Here is a 17,073-nt window from a genome sequence, read left to right as displayed (position 1 = left end):
TCATTGAAAAAAATGCTTTTCTTTCAAAAATAAGGAAATTTCTAAGTGACCCTAAACTTTTGAACGGTAGTGTATGTATGTATGTATATATATATATATATATATATATATATATATATATATATATATATATCAGCCTGGATCGCTGTGAGGGGCTCTTCTAACCCATTAAATGCCGCGGTCAATAGCGACCGCAGCATTTAAATCGTTAGAAAGAGGGGGTGACCCCCTCTAGCAGCTCATCGCGCCCCCCTCGATGCAATCGCGGGGTGGCGATGGTTGCTATGGCTGCCTAATGAAGGCCCCCAGGTCTGCCATCTTAGTGGCGCTACTAAGCTCTGCCTCTGACCGAGCTTAATAGTACAAATTACTGCAATTCATTAGTATTGCCGTATATCGTGCAAGCGATCGCTGGTTGAAGTCCCTTTGGGGGACTTAAAAAAAAAAGTCAAAGTTTGAAAAATAAAGTTGTTTGATTTCTTTTATAGAAAAAAAAAGTAAAAGTTCGAAAAAAATAAATAAATCCCTTTTCCCATCTTCCCACTAGAGCATAGTAAAAAAAACAAAAACCATAATTGGTATCGCCGCATCTGTACAAGTCTGAACTATTACAATGTATCATTAGTTAACCCGCACGGTGTACGCCATAAAAAAAATTAAATTAAACGCCAGAATCGCTATTTTTTGGTCACCCCATCACCCACAATAAATTGAATAAAAAGTGATTAAAACGTTGTATGTACACCAAAATGGTATTATTAAAAACGACACCTTATCCGGCAAAAAATAAGCCCTCATACACTTAATCGACGGAAAAATAAAAAAAGTTATAGCTGTCAGAATTTGGCGACACAAAATGAAAACATTTTTACACTTTTTTTTACTTGTACAAGTAGTAAAATATAGAAAAAAATATATATATTTGGTACCGCCGTAATAGTATTGACCCGCAGAATAAAGTTAACATGTTGTTTTAATTGCACAGTGAATTCCGCAAAAATGAAGCACAAAAAAAACAATGGAGGAATCGCTGTTTTTTTCATTTTCTACCCCACAAATATTTTTTTTCCCCCGTTTCTTAGTACATTATATGGCACAATAAATGGTGCTACGAAAAACTACAACTCGTCCCACAAAAATCAAGCCCTCATAGGATTATATTGATAGAAAAATAAAAAAACAAAATTAAAATCTGAAAGTTGTTTACGACGGGAAGGGGTTAACAACGGATCAACGGTCAATTTTTCATTGCTGTTTTGCATTAGTGTGTCTCAAAATTTGAATCCATTTCCCGGCCGTCTAACCGGTTTCAACTGCCATTTGCCATCAATTTTTCATGGGCGTTAAAAATGTTTAATTGAAAATTAATTTTAGTCAGGTTTTTTTTGTCCCAACCCCCTGAAAACACCACATGTAGATAGTGCCCCATTGCCCACTGTAGATAGTGCCCACATAGTGCCCCAGTTCCCACGGTAGATGGTGCCCACATAATGGCACAGTTCCCACGGTAGATAGTGGCACACACCGTGCCCATGTAGATAGTGCCACACCCCGCGTAGATGGCATCATCTCTCCCCCCCCCCCCCGGTAGATGGCATCATCTCTCCCCCCCCCCCCGGTGGATGGCCTCATCTCTTCGCCCCCCCCCCTGGTAGATGGCATCATCTCTCCCCCCCCCCGGTGGATGGCATCATCTCTTCCCCCCTCCCCCGGTGGATGGCATCATCTCTCTCTCCCCCCCCCCGGTGGATGGCATCATCTCTTCCCCCGGTGGATGGCATAATCTCTTCCCCCCCTCCCCCCCGGTGGATGGCATAATCTCTTCGCCCCCCCTGATAGATGGCATCATCTCTCCCCCCCCGGTGGATGGCATCATCTCTTCCCCCCTCCCCCCGGTGTATGGCATCATCTCTTCGCCCCCCCTGATAGATGGCATCATCTCTCCCCCCCCCCGGTAGATGGCATCATCTCTCCCCCCCCCCCCCCCGATAGATGGCATAATCCAAGAGGGAACTTAGGTGGTGCAGTCTACAGAGGGGGGGAATGCGACCTACAGGGTGGATAGAGCCATCTGCAAGGGGGGGATGGAGAGACGTCGGGGGGGCCCCCTCTAGGAGCAGTATCCCCAGCAAGAGGGCTCTGGGCGGGGATTCTGCTCCTAGAGGGAGTTTAGGTGGCGCAATCCACAGGTGGGGGCTGTATTCCGGGGCTCTCAAAGAGTGCAGCACTGCTTACAAAGAAACAGCACTGCACTCATTAAACCCCGTTCCAGGCTGCCAATGTTTATATATGCGACAACTGCACGGGGCATCGGCAGTTGGAACGTATATAGCCGTATAAATTTATATTTACTTATTTTGTTAAATATATAATATATCTTCCCGCATTACAATGCAGATTTCTGCTCTGAAATTTTAACGTATTCCTTTAACATGTGGCTGCTGTAATAGCTTTTAACAACTGATTATATGAATACCTGGGCGCGCTCTCCATCATACTTATATTCACAGGTAAAAGCAGCTTCTTCAAACCTCTTTAATACTTCACCAACACCCTTGGTAGGGTGTGCCAACATTGGCTTTAAGGGAACTCCTGAAACAAAATAAATAGCTGTTCTTTAATATTTTCCACTGGCCAAAACAAAAACTGCAAGAGGACATTAGGAAAAATGATTATTACCTGGTGTAAGTTTACAATGTTGAGGAAGTTCTTTAATTCCATGCTTCAGAAGAGCAGGAATAACCATATCATAGTTTGGTAACTCGCTAAAAAAAAACAAAAAAAGGACAATACAAATTTTCATTAACAATATTGTGCAGTAGTTTCCAATGTATATAACTAGCATGAGCAGTTAAAGGCTATGTACACCTTTAACCAGTTCAAGACCGGGCTATTTTGAGCCAGACACCATTTAGCCATTTTTAGCACGCGTTAAATGGCTATAACTTTTTTGTTTGTTGGGCTAACGACGTGATTTTTGCTATGTTTTTCCCGTAGACAAGGCAGGTTTCTTTTTTTATCGTTTTTATACACATCCTTTTTGCTATTTTAGCATTTTTATTCATAAAGTTTGAAAAGAATAGTAAAAAAATAGCTTTTTTATGTTTCAGCAATATTTTTTTTTTTTTTTGGTAATAACATAGTTTTACCCTAAAATAGACCTTTTATTTGTGATCGTCATTGTCTACCGTAAATTTTAATATATTACATGTCTATATTAGGGTAATTGGGTCAGCGCTAGCGTTACAACAATGATTGGCGGGGGGGGGGGACTTTATATATATATTTATTTTATTTTTTTTACACCATCTTTTCTTTTTTTTTTCTTTATCAAGATTTTTATTTTTGCAAAAACAAAATTACAGCATACAAACATTGTACAAAATTTGGCAGAAAAATTGTACACACTATAAAATACAAATTTTTACAGTTTATGAACATTATGAAAAATGCATGAACACAAATAGGCGGTAACCTCCGAACCATCTAAAGAGCGTATGAATCAAAATACAGTAGTACCAGCTGTACCATATTCACATCAAGATAATACCATAGCCATGAGGACCAGGCCTCAATAAAATAAGAGTTGGTACATATAAGTGCCACAAATATAATATAACACCAACACAAGACACCAGACAACAAAGGGAAACACAGACACACATAGCGCAAGAAGAAAAGATCACAGAATTTGCTCAGAACCTTCCATCCAGCCAGAGAGGTAGATCAGTACCACCCCGGAATCCAGACCATACTGCCCACGTTTGGACGAAGAGCACAGACTTGCCCCTGTCAGCAGACAGCAACTCCTCCATTCTCATTATCCCGTTCACCTCTGTTACCCATTCCGTCAAAGAGGGAACAGCATGAGACTTCCAGTGTCTAGGTATCACTGTTCTCGCCGCAGTCAGGAAATGCCGAAAGATACCCCTTTTGAGGAGTGGGAGTGACCCAGGAACCATGGAGAGTAATCCTATAGAGGCCGAGGTCGGGACTTCAATGTGAAAGAGCTTCTTGCCCAAGTCAAAAATCTTTCCCCAAAAGGGATGTATCCTGGGACAGTCCCACCAAATATGCAACATGGTTCCAGGAGCCTCCCCACACCTCCAACAATCCTCAGACACATCAGGAAATATCTTATGCAACAAAGCAGGACAACGATACCACCGAGTGAGTATTTTGTAATTTTTTTCCTGAGCAAAACAAGACATTGGCAGTTTGTGAGCTAACAAGAAGGCAGTACCCCATTCCCCTTCAGTATGTTGAACCCCCATCTCTTCATCCTATGCATTAGTGAAGGACAGTTGAGAGAAAAAAAATTTGGGCAGGAGAACCCCATGTAAATAGGACAAGACATGAGAAGGGGCAGTTGATATAGACAGATACCGTTCAAAAGGAGTCCTATCCTGTAACAACACCAGACAATCTTCCATGGAAGAGAGATAGGAACGCAGCTGTAAGTATGACCACCAGGTTGATCGTCTCCCCGGGCAGGCCTCAGAGACAACATTCATTGATAAGATGGCCCCGTCAGGAGTAAGGGTCTCAGCCAAATATCCACCCTCTCCTTTCTCCCAACAGAGGAAGGTGTCAACACCCACCGCCGGAGGGAAGGAGGGGTTGTCAAAGAGAGGAGTCAGAGGACCCGGGCGATGCACAAGGCCCGCAGCACCAAAGATTCGCTCCCAGACTACAAGAAACTGACGTGTGAGGAAAGGCAAAGATAGCATATGGCTCTGTAGGACAGAAAACCACGGCAGAGAGGACAATGCAAGAGGAGACATATCTCTTTCGATGCTCACCCATTACTTACCCGTTTCCGATCGGAACCAATCCACTACCCTCATAATCAGTGCAGCTTGATGGTATCTTTTAAAGTCTGGAAGACCCGCGCCCCCGTCTATTTTTGGACGACTAAGGACAGCAAAACGAATGCGAGGCTTAGAGGAACCCCATACAAATTTAGTTATGGCCCTATGTAAGGTCCTGAAAAAGCCCGATGGTACTACAATAAGGACGGTCTGGAAAAGGTATAGGAATTTGGGCAAAATATCCATTTTGACCGCATTGATTCTCCCAAACCATGACATACGGTTCCCTCCATACTCTGCCAATTCCTTCAAAGTACGCTGCAGAATAGGCGTGTAATTCAAGGCGAACAGATCTGCCTGTTGCGTGGGAACATGCACCCCCAGGTATTATAAGGATGTGGTTTGCCATTTGAATGGGAAAACCCGAGCGAGATGGGCAGCCAGAGAAGCATCCAGAGATATATTCAATGCCTCCGATTTGGAGTAGTTAACTTTAAATTGCTTAGATGACCAAAACGCTCAAATTCCTCAGTCAAGGATGGCAAAGAAATCATGGGAGTTGTAATATATACCAGGAGATCATCTGCATAAAGCGCCAATTTATGATGCTGAGATCCAACACGTACACCATTAACATCAGGGTTGCTCCGCAGTGCCACTGCCAGGTGTTCCATGACCAGAACATATAATAGAGGCGAGAGTGGGCAATCCTGTCTCGTGCCATTAGCAATAGACAAGGAATCAGATAGGAGTCCATTAACACGAACCTGAGCCGTAGGTCTATGGTATAATGCCATTATCCTACCCACCATATTAGTACCTAGGCCCACCTGCGCCAGGACACTGCGGAGGAACACCCAATGCACTCTGTCAAATGCCTTTTCGGCATCTATCGAAAGTAAGCACATCGGTATCTTACGGGATTGGCAGTATGATGTTAAAAGGAGAGTTTTGTTAGTGTTATCCCGCGCTTCCCAACCACATACGAACCCCACCTGATCATCCAGTATCAGGCCAGGCAACAACGGTGACAAGCGAGAGGCAAGCAACTTCGCGAAAAATTTTACGTCTACATTAATTAGTGAAGTGGGTCTAAAGTTAGCGCAAGAAGTAGGATCCTTGCCTGGCTTTGGTAAAAGGGTGATGTGGGCCTCGAGGGACTGGGGCGCAAAGGGACACAAGGAAGACACAGAATTAAAAACTTTCGTCAAAAAGGGAACCAGCTGAGCTTTAAATGTTTTATAGAATTTGTTGTTAAACCCGTCTGGCCCTGGACACTTGCCCAAGGGTGAGTCACCAATAACCCGTTCCACTTCTGATTCCACAAAATCTTCCTCGAGCCTCGAAGCCTCCCCATCCCCCAAAGACGGTAATGCCGTATTCTGTACATAATGATCGATTTTGTCACGCAATGCCTCAGCCTGCATATCGTGAAATTGACCTTTAATGTTATATAATGCCGAGTAATAATGTCTAAAGCAATCAGTAATACCCGCCGGGTCATGAACCTCGTTGCCCGCGGGAGATAGTATTTTAGGGATGTAAGACGCTTGTGTTCGGGGATGTAATATCCGCGCCAAAGACCTGCCGCACTTGTCCGCAAATCCATATGAGTGCTTTCTCATCCGATCTCTAAACCGGGCGTGGGATTGATCTATGAGGGATCGCAAGGACTCCCTCGCTGTAGTAAGATCCGCAAAAACCTGTGAAGATGGAATTCGTTTATGACATGATTCCAAATCCCGGATCTGAGTCAGGAGACGCGCAATAGATACCACTTTCTCTCGCTTCAAACGTGCCCCGTGTTGTATTAGGACTCCTCTAATGACACATTTCAGTGCCTCCCACTGGAGTGGTAAGGGGGTAGGGTCATGTTCATGGACCTCAAGAAACCCAGCAAGAGAGTCCTTAAGAGCCGACACACATACTGTATCCCTTAATAGATTGTCATTAAGTTTCCAAGACTGAAAAATCGGGACCGAATCAGGAAACTTAAGCGTCAGGAACACCGGGGCATGATCTGACCAGATCATGGGGCCCACATTAGTAATAGGATGCCAGGTAAGCAAATGGCGACTAATCAAGAAAGCGTCTATCCGACTGTACATGTTATGCAATGGGGAGAAGTAAGTATACTCTCTTACCTGAGGGTGCAGAATCCTCCACACGTCAATCAATTGCATGGAATGCATCGTAGTCTTTAATGCCCCCAAGTGTGATTTAGGAACAGTAGACCTGCCCGAGGAGGTATCAAGCCTGGGATCAAAAGTCAGATTAAGATCTCCACCCACAATTAAGACGCCCTCTGTAAACTCTTCCAATTTCTTAAAGAACAAGCGCCCCAATCTAGCCTGGTCCTGATTGGGGAGGTACAAGTTAGCCAGAGTAAAAATCTTATTGTGCATGGACAATTTGAGAAAGACATAGCGACCTCCCGGGTCAACCAAAACATCAATGAGTTTATGAGAGAGTGACTTGTGGATACATATGCTAGCCCCTTTGGACTTGGATTCCGGGTTGGCACTGTGAAACCAGGACGGAAAATATCGATTTGTAAATTGTGGCGCATGACCCACCTGGAAGTGAGTCTCCTGTAGGAACAAGATATGTACTCGTTCTTTATGCATGTTATATAAAATTTGAGAGCGTTTTTCCGGGACATTAAGCCCCCTAGCATTGAAGGTACATCCTTTCAATTGCGCCATCACTTCCTCCACCCCGAGGAGCACACAAATAGAATGCGCTAATGCAGTGGTGAATAGGACAAGACAGACAAGGCGGGGAGACACGATAACAAAGACAGACGAACGGGCAAAATAATCACCCACTCCTTGAGCTACTCAAGGAGAAACAATCTAACAGACACCGGAATCAACCAGTGAGTCCCTAAGAGGAGAAGTGTCAGGACACGCCAGTGCCCCACACCCCCCAACCCGGCAAATTATAATAAGCAAATAACGATAAAACATTATAGTCAGGAAAACCAAGGCACTTCGCATGATACCCAATAGTAGTAAAACAAAGGTATGCAGCATTAATATTCCCCGAGAAATACCTCAGTGGAGAACACTCCTGGATACATTCAATGTCATCATAAATGCATATACATGTTAGTGGTACATGGAATTTATAGAAACATTAAGCATTCTCTTCTGAAGTGCATTAATAGCAATCAACCTACACCAATTAACCATCAGAGCTCCAGCAGCAATCATTTATAACGAGAGGTAAACACAGACATTAATGGCTATAAGAAGCACAGACTGCAATTGCTTCAAATGAGGAACACATTAGTTATTGCGTTGAACTCTAATAACAGACCACCACCACAAGGCCTCAGAAGGATATCAGATTGGCTCAGCGAGGCGACCCTCATGACAACGCCCAGTAGAAGCGGGAGAACGACCTCGCCTGCGCGACCGTGGACACAGTGGCGGAACTGGAACATAAGGCCAATCAGGTATGGAGACTCGAGGCACACGGAGAGCAGCGCAGAAGTCCGGAACATCCCCTGGGTCCCGAACACACAGCAATGACCCATCTCTGCGAACCTGTAACTGGAAGGGGTGACCGCAAGAATAAGAGATCTCATGCTCCCTCAATACATCCAGCAGAGGACGAAGCACTCTGCGCTTATCCAGAGTCATCCTGGACAAATCAGATAGCAGTTGAATCTTGACCCCTTGCAATAAAACCTCGCCTTTATCTCGAGCCTTCCTCATTATCTGCTCCTTTAGAGAGAAGAAATGGACACGGCATAGCACATCTCTAGGCCTATCAGGATCCGGGTTCCGAGGGCCCAGGGTCCTGTGGGCTCTATCCAGCTCCATAGGATCATCAGCAGGGCGCCCCAACAAGGTGTTAAATAGAGACTGTAAAGCAGTGATGAGTTGACCCGGAGAGATATCCTCAGGAATGCCCCGAAGCCGAATATTATTGCGGCGGTTCTGATTCTCATGATCCTCAGCCAGGTTAAATAACGCATGGATCTGATGAGAGTGTTGATCCAAACGGGCGTCATGAGAAACTTGTTGCTGTGAGATAACTGAAACATCGCTTTCCATGCGCTGCACCTGATCGGATAACTGGGATAGGTTGGTGGTAAGAGATTGTATCTCAGACTTGTATGTCGTTTCAAGACGGTGAACATAACGCTCCATGTCCTGCTTAGTGGGTAACGCTGATCGCTGTCGTCTCAAGCCCTGTAAATCCTCCCCTAGGACAGAAGAGGCTCCCAGTGGCGATGAGGGGTGAATAGCCATATCTGTAGGAGAGGTAGAAGGCAGCAATGCAGGCCCCAGCACATGAGGGAGGGATGATGGAGAGACCCGGCCGCCATGACAGGCACCACGTGGCGAGCTGTCCCGCGCAAGCAGCGCCATCACAGCCCCAGAAGAGCTCGGTGTCACCCCATCCAGCCGGGAGGGAATCCGCCCAGACGAACCGGACAGTGAGGGGAAGGTACTAGCGGTACCTGATGCAGCAACGACGGCCGCAGATGACATCCTCTCTGGGAGCTAGGACCCGGTGCCATCTCTCCTCTCCTCCGTCAGCGCCATCTTAGAAGCTGTTCCAGCAGCCCCGTCGGTTAGAAATCGCTGGATGGAGCCGGCTGCAGACATCTGCCGAGTACAATAAGGAGTCCCCGTGGAGGCCTTGGATTTCCTGACCATTAGGTTAGTAAAAGGATGCTTTTTAATGAGCTTATGATCGGGTTAAAGGAGTGCAGGAGCGGAGCGCTCAAGCAGCACGTCTGGTCAGCGCCATTTCCAAGCCACGCCTCCTTTACAGCATCTTTTCCACTGTAACTGGAGCTGCACAGTAGCCCCAGTTACAGGGGAAATCAGCCCTCTCATAGCGACTATTCTCACGAATAGGGCTGTGCTGGGTCTAGTAAGACCCAGCAGCAGTCTGCCACTAACGGCACCCGGCAATCATGTGACCAGTCACATGATCACCGGGAGGAATAGAGACAGCGCCGCTGCTGCTGTCTCTATTCCTATACACAGCGTTCATTGAGCGCTGTGTAAAAGAGATCGGAGTAGACAGAAGCAGCGAAAGCTGCTTCTATCCTCTCCTCAGGGTCCCCGGCAGTCACTGACAGCCGAAGACCCGACATTTAGCTGCCCGATCGCTCGGGCAGCAAGTTAAAGCCTGAGCCGTAAAAAGTCTATGGCTCGGGTTTTAAGGACACTGACCGCTGGACGTAAAAACACAGCCAGGTCGGGAACCAGTTAAAGGAATTTTTTTTTCCATTGAAACAATTCGTGTGTTTTTAAGCAACTTTCAAATAGACTTATACATCTATTTTAATGATCTAGCTTCTATTTATCCTGTATACATAGAGCAAAAATAAGTCCAGTCATGAAAATATATATATTAACAAGAAGAGTACCTTTAGTCCCTGCCTTTGTAATGTCATGGAGTAGACTTTGTGCGTAGAAGAATAACTGGAGCATATAAGCTCCTGAAAACAGCTTATCTGTAACTACGATTATTAAACTTTTCCTGCCCTAAAACGTATTAGTAGACTGTGGTAAACGGGTTATATGGTGTGCTGCCATACTATCACATCAGTGTGTTGTTTCTGGCACTGGAGCTAAACCCAAGCAAATACCAGCAGGAGTTGGCTGTCATTGAAACTTAACATCCCGCTGTGACAGTCTGGATAAGATAACTCTGATCCTGGCCATATAATGCTTTAACCCCTATCCGCACCAGGACGTAACTGTCCGTCCTCGCGGGAGGTTACTTCCCGCACGAGGACGTACAGTTACTGAGTTAATCCAGGTGCACACTGTCGGCGACAGTGTGCACCGGGAGGTCAGCTGTCGCTGACAGCTGACACTCCCCTCTTGCCGGCCAGCGGTCATTTGCCACTGATTTCGGCGCATTAACCCCTTAAATTCGGCGATCGGGTACAATCGCCGAATTTTAGGGGTTTCTAACATATCGGCAGCGACCCCGTCCGAAATCGCGGGGTCTGCCGATCGTTAGTATGGCAAACGGAAGCCAAACAATGGCTTTCAGGTCTGCCATGGATGGAAGCCCATCAGGACCAACCTTCGGCTGACAGCTGACACTCTCCAGTGTTGCCGATCAGCGGCTCATCGCCGTTGATTTCGGCAATTAACCCGTTACATGCGGGGCTCGATTGCGATCTCCGCATGTAGGGGGGGGGTTTGTAGCACATCAGCAGCCCCCATGCAATCGTGGGGGCTTCTGATGCTTGTGATGGCACCCGGGGGCCAGACAACGGCCCCCAAGTCTGCCATGTATGTCAGCCTATGAGGATCAGCCTCTGCTGATCCTCGTAGACCAACTGTCAGAGTGACTGTGACGTCACACTGACAGTTGGAATACGTTACACTACCTAGGTAGTGTAATGTATTCTAGCAGCGATCAGAGCTGCAGGTCAAAAAAAGAAAGTGTAAAAAGTAAAAAAAAGTTAATAAAAATGTTTTATAAAAGTGTAAAAATAAAAGGTTTTGTTTTCCTATAATAAGTCATTTATTATAGGGAAAAAATGAAAACGTTAAAAAAAAGTACACATATTTGGTATCGCCGCGTTCGTAACGACCCAATCTATGAAACTATAATGTTAATTTTTCCGCACGGTGAACGCCGCAAGCAAAAAAAATGGAAAACGGTCAGCATCGCTATTTTTTGGTCACCACCCCTCCCAAGATATAGAATAAAAAGTGATCAAAAAGTCGCATTTACCCCAAAATGGTACCAATAAAAACGACAACCCGTCCCGCAAAAAACAAGACCTCCCACATCTTTTTTGACGAAAAAATAAAAAAAAGTTACGGCTCAGAATAGCGTGTCCCAGAAAATAAATTATTTTATAGAAACGTAATTTTATTGTGCAAACGCTGCAAAACGTAAAAAAAACTATACACATATGGTATCGGCGTAATCGTACCGACCGTCAGAATAAATTAAAATGTAATTTAATGCGCACTGTGAACGCTGTAATAAATAAAGAATTTAAAGTGCCAAAATCGCTGTTTTTTGGTCACCTTAGCTCTAAAAAAGATCCTGAGGGGCCAAAATGCTCACTATACCCCTAGAAAAATTCCTTGAGGGGTGTAGATTCCAAAATGGGGTCACTTTTGGGGGGTTTCCACTGTTTTGGTCCCTCCGGGGCGTTGCAAACCCGACATGGCACTGAAAACCAATCCAGCAAAATCTGCGCTCCAAAATCCAAAAGGCGCTCCCTCCCTTCTGAGCCTTGCTGTGGGTCCAAACATCAGTTTACGGCCACATATGGGGTATTGCCGTAATCGGGAGAAATTGCTTTACAAATTTTGGGGTGCTTTTTCTCCTTTATTCCTTGTAAAAATGAAAAAAATCTGTTTCCACAGAAAAATAGGTGATTTTCATCTTCACAGACTAATTCCACTAAATTCTGCAAAAAAAACTGTGGGGTCAATATGCTAACTATACCCCTAGAAAAATGCCTTGAGGAGTGTAGTTTCCAAAATGGGGTCACTTTGGGGGGGTTTCGACTGTTTAGGTACCACAAGACCTCCTCAAACCTGACATGGTGCCTAAAATATATTCTAAAAAAAGGAGGCCCCAAAATCCTCTAGGTGCTCCTTTGCTTGAGGCCTGTGTTTCAGTCCATTAGGACACTAGGGCCACATGTTGGATATTTCTAAAATCTGCAGAATCTGGGCAATAAATATTGAGTTGCGTTTCTCTTGTAAAACCTTCTGTGTTACAGATTTTTTTTTATTACAAATGAATTTCGGCAAAAAAAATGAAATTTGTAAATTTCACCTCTACTTTGCCTTAATTCCTGTGAAACGCCTAAGGGGTTAAAATATTTTCTGAATGTGGTTTTGAATACCTTGAGGTGTACAGTTTTCAAAATGGGGTGATTTATGGGGACTTTCTAATATATAAGGTCCTCAAAGCCACTTCAGAACTGAACTGGTCCCTGAAAAAATAGCCTTTTGAAATTTTATTGAAAATATGAGAAATTGCTTCTAAAGTACTAAGCCTCGTAACGTCCTAGAAAAATAAAAGTACGTGAAAAAAAATGATGCAAACAAAGTAGACATATGGGGGATGTTAACTAGTAACTATTTTGTGTGGTATTACTATCTGTTTCACAAGCAAATACATTTACATTTCGAAAAATGCAAATTTTTGCTAAAATTGGAAGTTTTTCACAAATAAATATTGAATTTATCGACCAAATTTTTTCACTAACCTAAAGTACATTATGTCACGAGAAAACAATCTCAGAATCGCTTGGATAGGTAAAAGCATTCCGGAGTTATTACCACATAAAGTGACATGTCAGATTTGAAAAAATCATCTGTGTCCACAAGGCCAAAACAGGCTGCGACCTAAAGGGGTTAAATGCCGTGGTCACAGCACCCCAGGATATAAACAAAGGGAGTGGGCTTCTTTTGTCAACACAAAGATTCGCAATGGAAAAATAAGACTCTTGCAAAAAAACAAACCCTCATACAGCTAAGTCCATAAAAAAATTAAAAGAAGAAAAAAGTTAAAGCTGTGGAAATATGGTGACCAGCACCTATCAGGATACATAAAAAATGCAATGTGCAAAAGATTCTCACCAGTAGGTCTGCTTTAGAATCATAGCGTTCTCTTCAATCCAAGCTTTTTTGGCATCTGTACTCATACCCTTTGAAGCATCTAATATCGCATCTGGAAATGCTGAAGAAAACAAATATACTGAAAAAGCAGCAACATATAATATATATAGAAAAAAGCAGAACAAAAGCAGCACCGTTTCTTCCAGTATAGGGTGCACAAGTACCTGTTCAGACACACGACCAGTGTCTCACATAAACAACGAAATCCAATACACAGGACAGCACTCCAAGATCAGTGTAAGAAAAGGATCTTTAATCACCACATGCAACGTTTCAGCCCAACCCATGGAGTTGGGCTGAAACGTTGCATGTGGTGATTAAAGATCCTTTTCTTACACTGATCTTGGAGTGCTGTCCTGTGTATTGGATTTCGTGATAGATATATATATATATATATATATATATATATATAAAAACCACAAATAACAGATTTTAATACTTCATATTGCACCAGAAACCAGGTGGGAATAATTAGGTACACTATTATTCAGTAGCATGAAGAATCACGTTTAGCAACAATAATTTGGGAGAACTTTTTGCCCAATTATCTTTACCAATTGCTTCAGTTCATTTGTTTGAGGGCATTTGTTTTTGCACAGCTCCCACCACAGGATCTCAATGGGGTTGAGGTCTGGACTTTCAATATAGGATTCCAAGAGCTTGATGTTTTTTTTCTTCTTTAACCATTCAGATGTTGATTTGCTGGTATGCTTAGGATCATTGTCCAGTTACATGACGCAGCTTCGGTACAGCTTAAAGAGGCTCTGTCACCAGATTTTGCAACCCCTATCTGCTATTGCAGCAGATAGGCGCTGCAATGTAGATTACAGTAACGTTTTTATTTTTAAAAAACGAGCATTTTTGGCCAAGTTATGACCATTTTCGTATTTATGCAAATGAGGCTTGCAAAAGTACAACTGGGCGTGTTGAAAAGTAAAAGTACAACTGGGCGTGTATTATGTGCGTACATCGGGGCGTGTTTACTACTTTTACGAGCTGGGCGTTGTGTATAGAAGTATCATCCACTTCTCTTCACAACGCCCAGCTTCTAGCAGTGCAGACACAGCGTGTTCTCCAGAGATCACGCTGTGACGTCACTCACAGGTCCTGCATCGTGTGAGGACACATCGGCACCAGAGGCTACAGATGATTCTGCAGCAGCATCGGCGTTTGCAGGTAAGTCGATGTAGCTACTTACCTGCAAATGCTGATGCTGCTGCAGAATCAACTGTAGCCTCTGGTGCCGACACGATGCAGGACCTGTGAGTGACGTCACAGATCTGCACTGCCAGAAGCTGGGCGTTCTGAAGAGAAGTGGATGATACTTCTCATCAGAAAGCCCAGCTAGTAAAAGTAGTAAACACGCCCCGATGTACACACATAATACACGCCCAGTTGTACTTTTACTTTTCAACACGCCCAGTTGTACTTTTGCAAGCCTCATTTGCATAAATACGAAAATGGTCATAACTTGGCCAAAAATGCTCGTTTTTTAAAAAGAAAAACGTTACTGTAATCTACATTGCAGCGCCTATCTGCTGCAATAGCAGATAGGGGTTGCAAAATCTGGTGACAGAGCCTCTTTAAGCTGTTGGGCAGATAACCTCTTAATTCTCTCAAAAATACACTGATAGAAAGCAGAGTTCATCGTCGTCTCAATGACTGCACATTTCCCAGGTCCTGTGCATGAAAACAAGCCCAAATCATCACCTCTCCACCACCATGCCTGACAGCCGGTATGAGTTGTTTGTAGTAATACACTGGGTTTGGTTTTTGCCAAACATGGCGCTGCGCAGGATAATTAAACATCTCCACCGTGGCCTCATCAGTCCAAAGGATGTTTTTTTACAACTTTTGTAATATGTTTAGATCCAATTTTGAAATAGTAAGTGGTGCTGCCTTTTTCTTTTTTTAGAGAAGGGGCTTTGTGCTAACCACCCTTCTATAAAAGCCATACTTATTCAGTTTTTAATTGTGCGCTCATGAACATTAAAATTTCATGTGCTTACAAAGCCCTGTAGATCACGTGATTTAGCTCTTGAGTTTTAATTTATATCTCTGAGAATTAACCCGTCTGATCTTGGACTGAATTTGATAGAATGCCCACTTCTATAAAAAAAAAAAAAGAAAAAGGAAAAAAAAAAAAAAAAAAAAAAGGAGATTGCCAACTCAGGGGGGCAGAGCCTGACCGCTGAACGTGACGGACATCGGAGCCTGTAGCTCGGTACGCAGAAGTGTTTTACAGCTGGCACCCACTACTAACAGCCAGCAACAGCGATTGCACTTTTTCTCGCCGTTTAACCCCTCAAATGCTGTGGTCAATCGCATCTGAGGCGTTATAAAGAGGGAGCGCGCCCCTCGACAACTCATTGGCGCTTCCGCAACACGATCATGGGGCGCAGATAGTTGTCATGGCAGCCTAGGTGCCTAATGAAGACACCAGGACTGCCTGCACTCTGTAAAAATGACTATACACTGCAATACATTAGTATTGCAATACTGTACCAGAGATATAACTGGTTCAAGTCCCCTAGGGGGACTAATAGAATGAGAAAAGAAAAGTGAAATAAAGTTTTTAGTATTGAATAAAAAATAATATTAAAAGCTAAAAAAAAATCCAAAAACATTTTCCCATTCTTCCTCTAAATCAGAGTTTCCCAACCTTTTCAGGCTCGAGGCACCCCTGGGGAAAAAAAAAATAATCCTCAGGGCACCCCTACCAAAAATGGTTTACGACAAAAAACAAGCACTACACACGTCGGGTATATTCACAGTGTTTTTTTGTAAGGCAGAAAAAAAAAAATCTGACTCAAAATTCCTGCAAAAAATAAGCCCTCACACTACTCTATTGACAGAAAAATAAAAAAAAGTTGTGGCTCTTGGAAGGCGGGGAGTGGAAAACAAAAAATTCAACAAATGGCAGTGTGCTTAAGGGTTAATTGTCTCAAACCATGAAATGTGTCTCATATTGTAATTGTCTAGGTCTGTCATAGACAATTATACACAAACCCCCAAGATTGGTAGGGATTTTGAAACCCAGATATTGAATTGATATTTGTTGCCCTTTAACCCCTTAATGCAGCATGACGTAACTGTACGTCAAGGTGAGCAGTAAGTTTGCGCACCTTGCCGTACAGTTACGTCAGTGCTTTGACCGTTAACCGCCGCGCGGCGCTACACCGCAGCGGCGGTTAACTGTGCAGGGTGTCAGCCCTGCTCTCCCCGTTGCCGATCAGCGGCCTGTCGCCGCTGATATCGGCAGTTAACCCCTTAATTGCGGCGCTCGATTTTGAACGCCACAATTAAGGTCTTTAGCGCCGATCGGCAGCCCCCATGTGAAATCACGGGGGCTGGCGATGGTACCCATGGCAACCGGACGCCAGACAATGGCTTCCGGGTTGCCATGTACAGAAGCCTATGAGGACCACCCCGAGGGTGGTCGTCGTAGGCTTCCTGTGTAGTGTAATGTATTCCAGCAGCGATCAGAGCTGCAAGTCTAAGTGTCCTCTAGTGGGACAAGTAAAAAAGTAAAAAAAAAGGATAAAAATAAAAGTTATAAGTGACATAAACAAGAACTGCTTTTTTTCCTATTAGAAGTCTTTTATTATAGGAAAAAAAATGAATAC

At 43.9% G+C, this 17,073-nt stretch overlaps 1 protein-coding gene across 6 annotated transcripts in view; it reads right to left on the bottom strand.

Moving 5' to 3' along the window:
- LIG1 (DNA ligase 1) overlaps positions 1-17,073 on the bottom strand; it is a 277,726-nt gene that overhangs the window by 99,364 nt on the left and 161,289 nt on the right. For all 6 annotated transcript variants that reach the window (XR_012850873.1, XM_075840007.1, XM_075840009.1 and 3 more), the window contains 3 exons: positions 13,409-13,508; positions 2,680-2,765; positions 2,477-2,592 (listed from right to left, as the gene is read on the bottom strand). Coding sequence is in view for 5 of the 6 variants with exons in the window: in XM_075840007.1 (XP_075696122.1) it covers positions 2,477-2,592; positions 2,680-2,765; positions 13,409-13,508 (302 nt within the window). In the remaining variant the exon portion in view is untranslated. The remainder of the gene's footprint in view (positions 1-2,476; positions 2,593-2,679; positions 2,766-13,408; positions 13,509-17,073) is intronic.

Source organism: Rhinoderma darwinii, chromosome 10 (genome assembly GCF_050947455.1).
Source record: "Rhinoderma darwinii isolate aRhiDar2 chromosome 10, aRhiDar2.hap1, whole genome shotgun sequence".
Lineage (NCBI taxonomy): Eukaryota > Metazoa > Chordata > Amphibia > Anura > Rhinodermatidae > Rhinoderma > Rhinoderma darwinii.
This window is presented reverse-complemented; position numbering and strand designations above follow the sequence as displayed.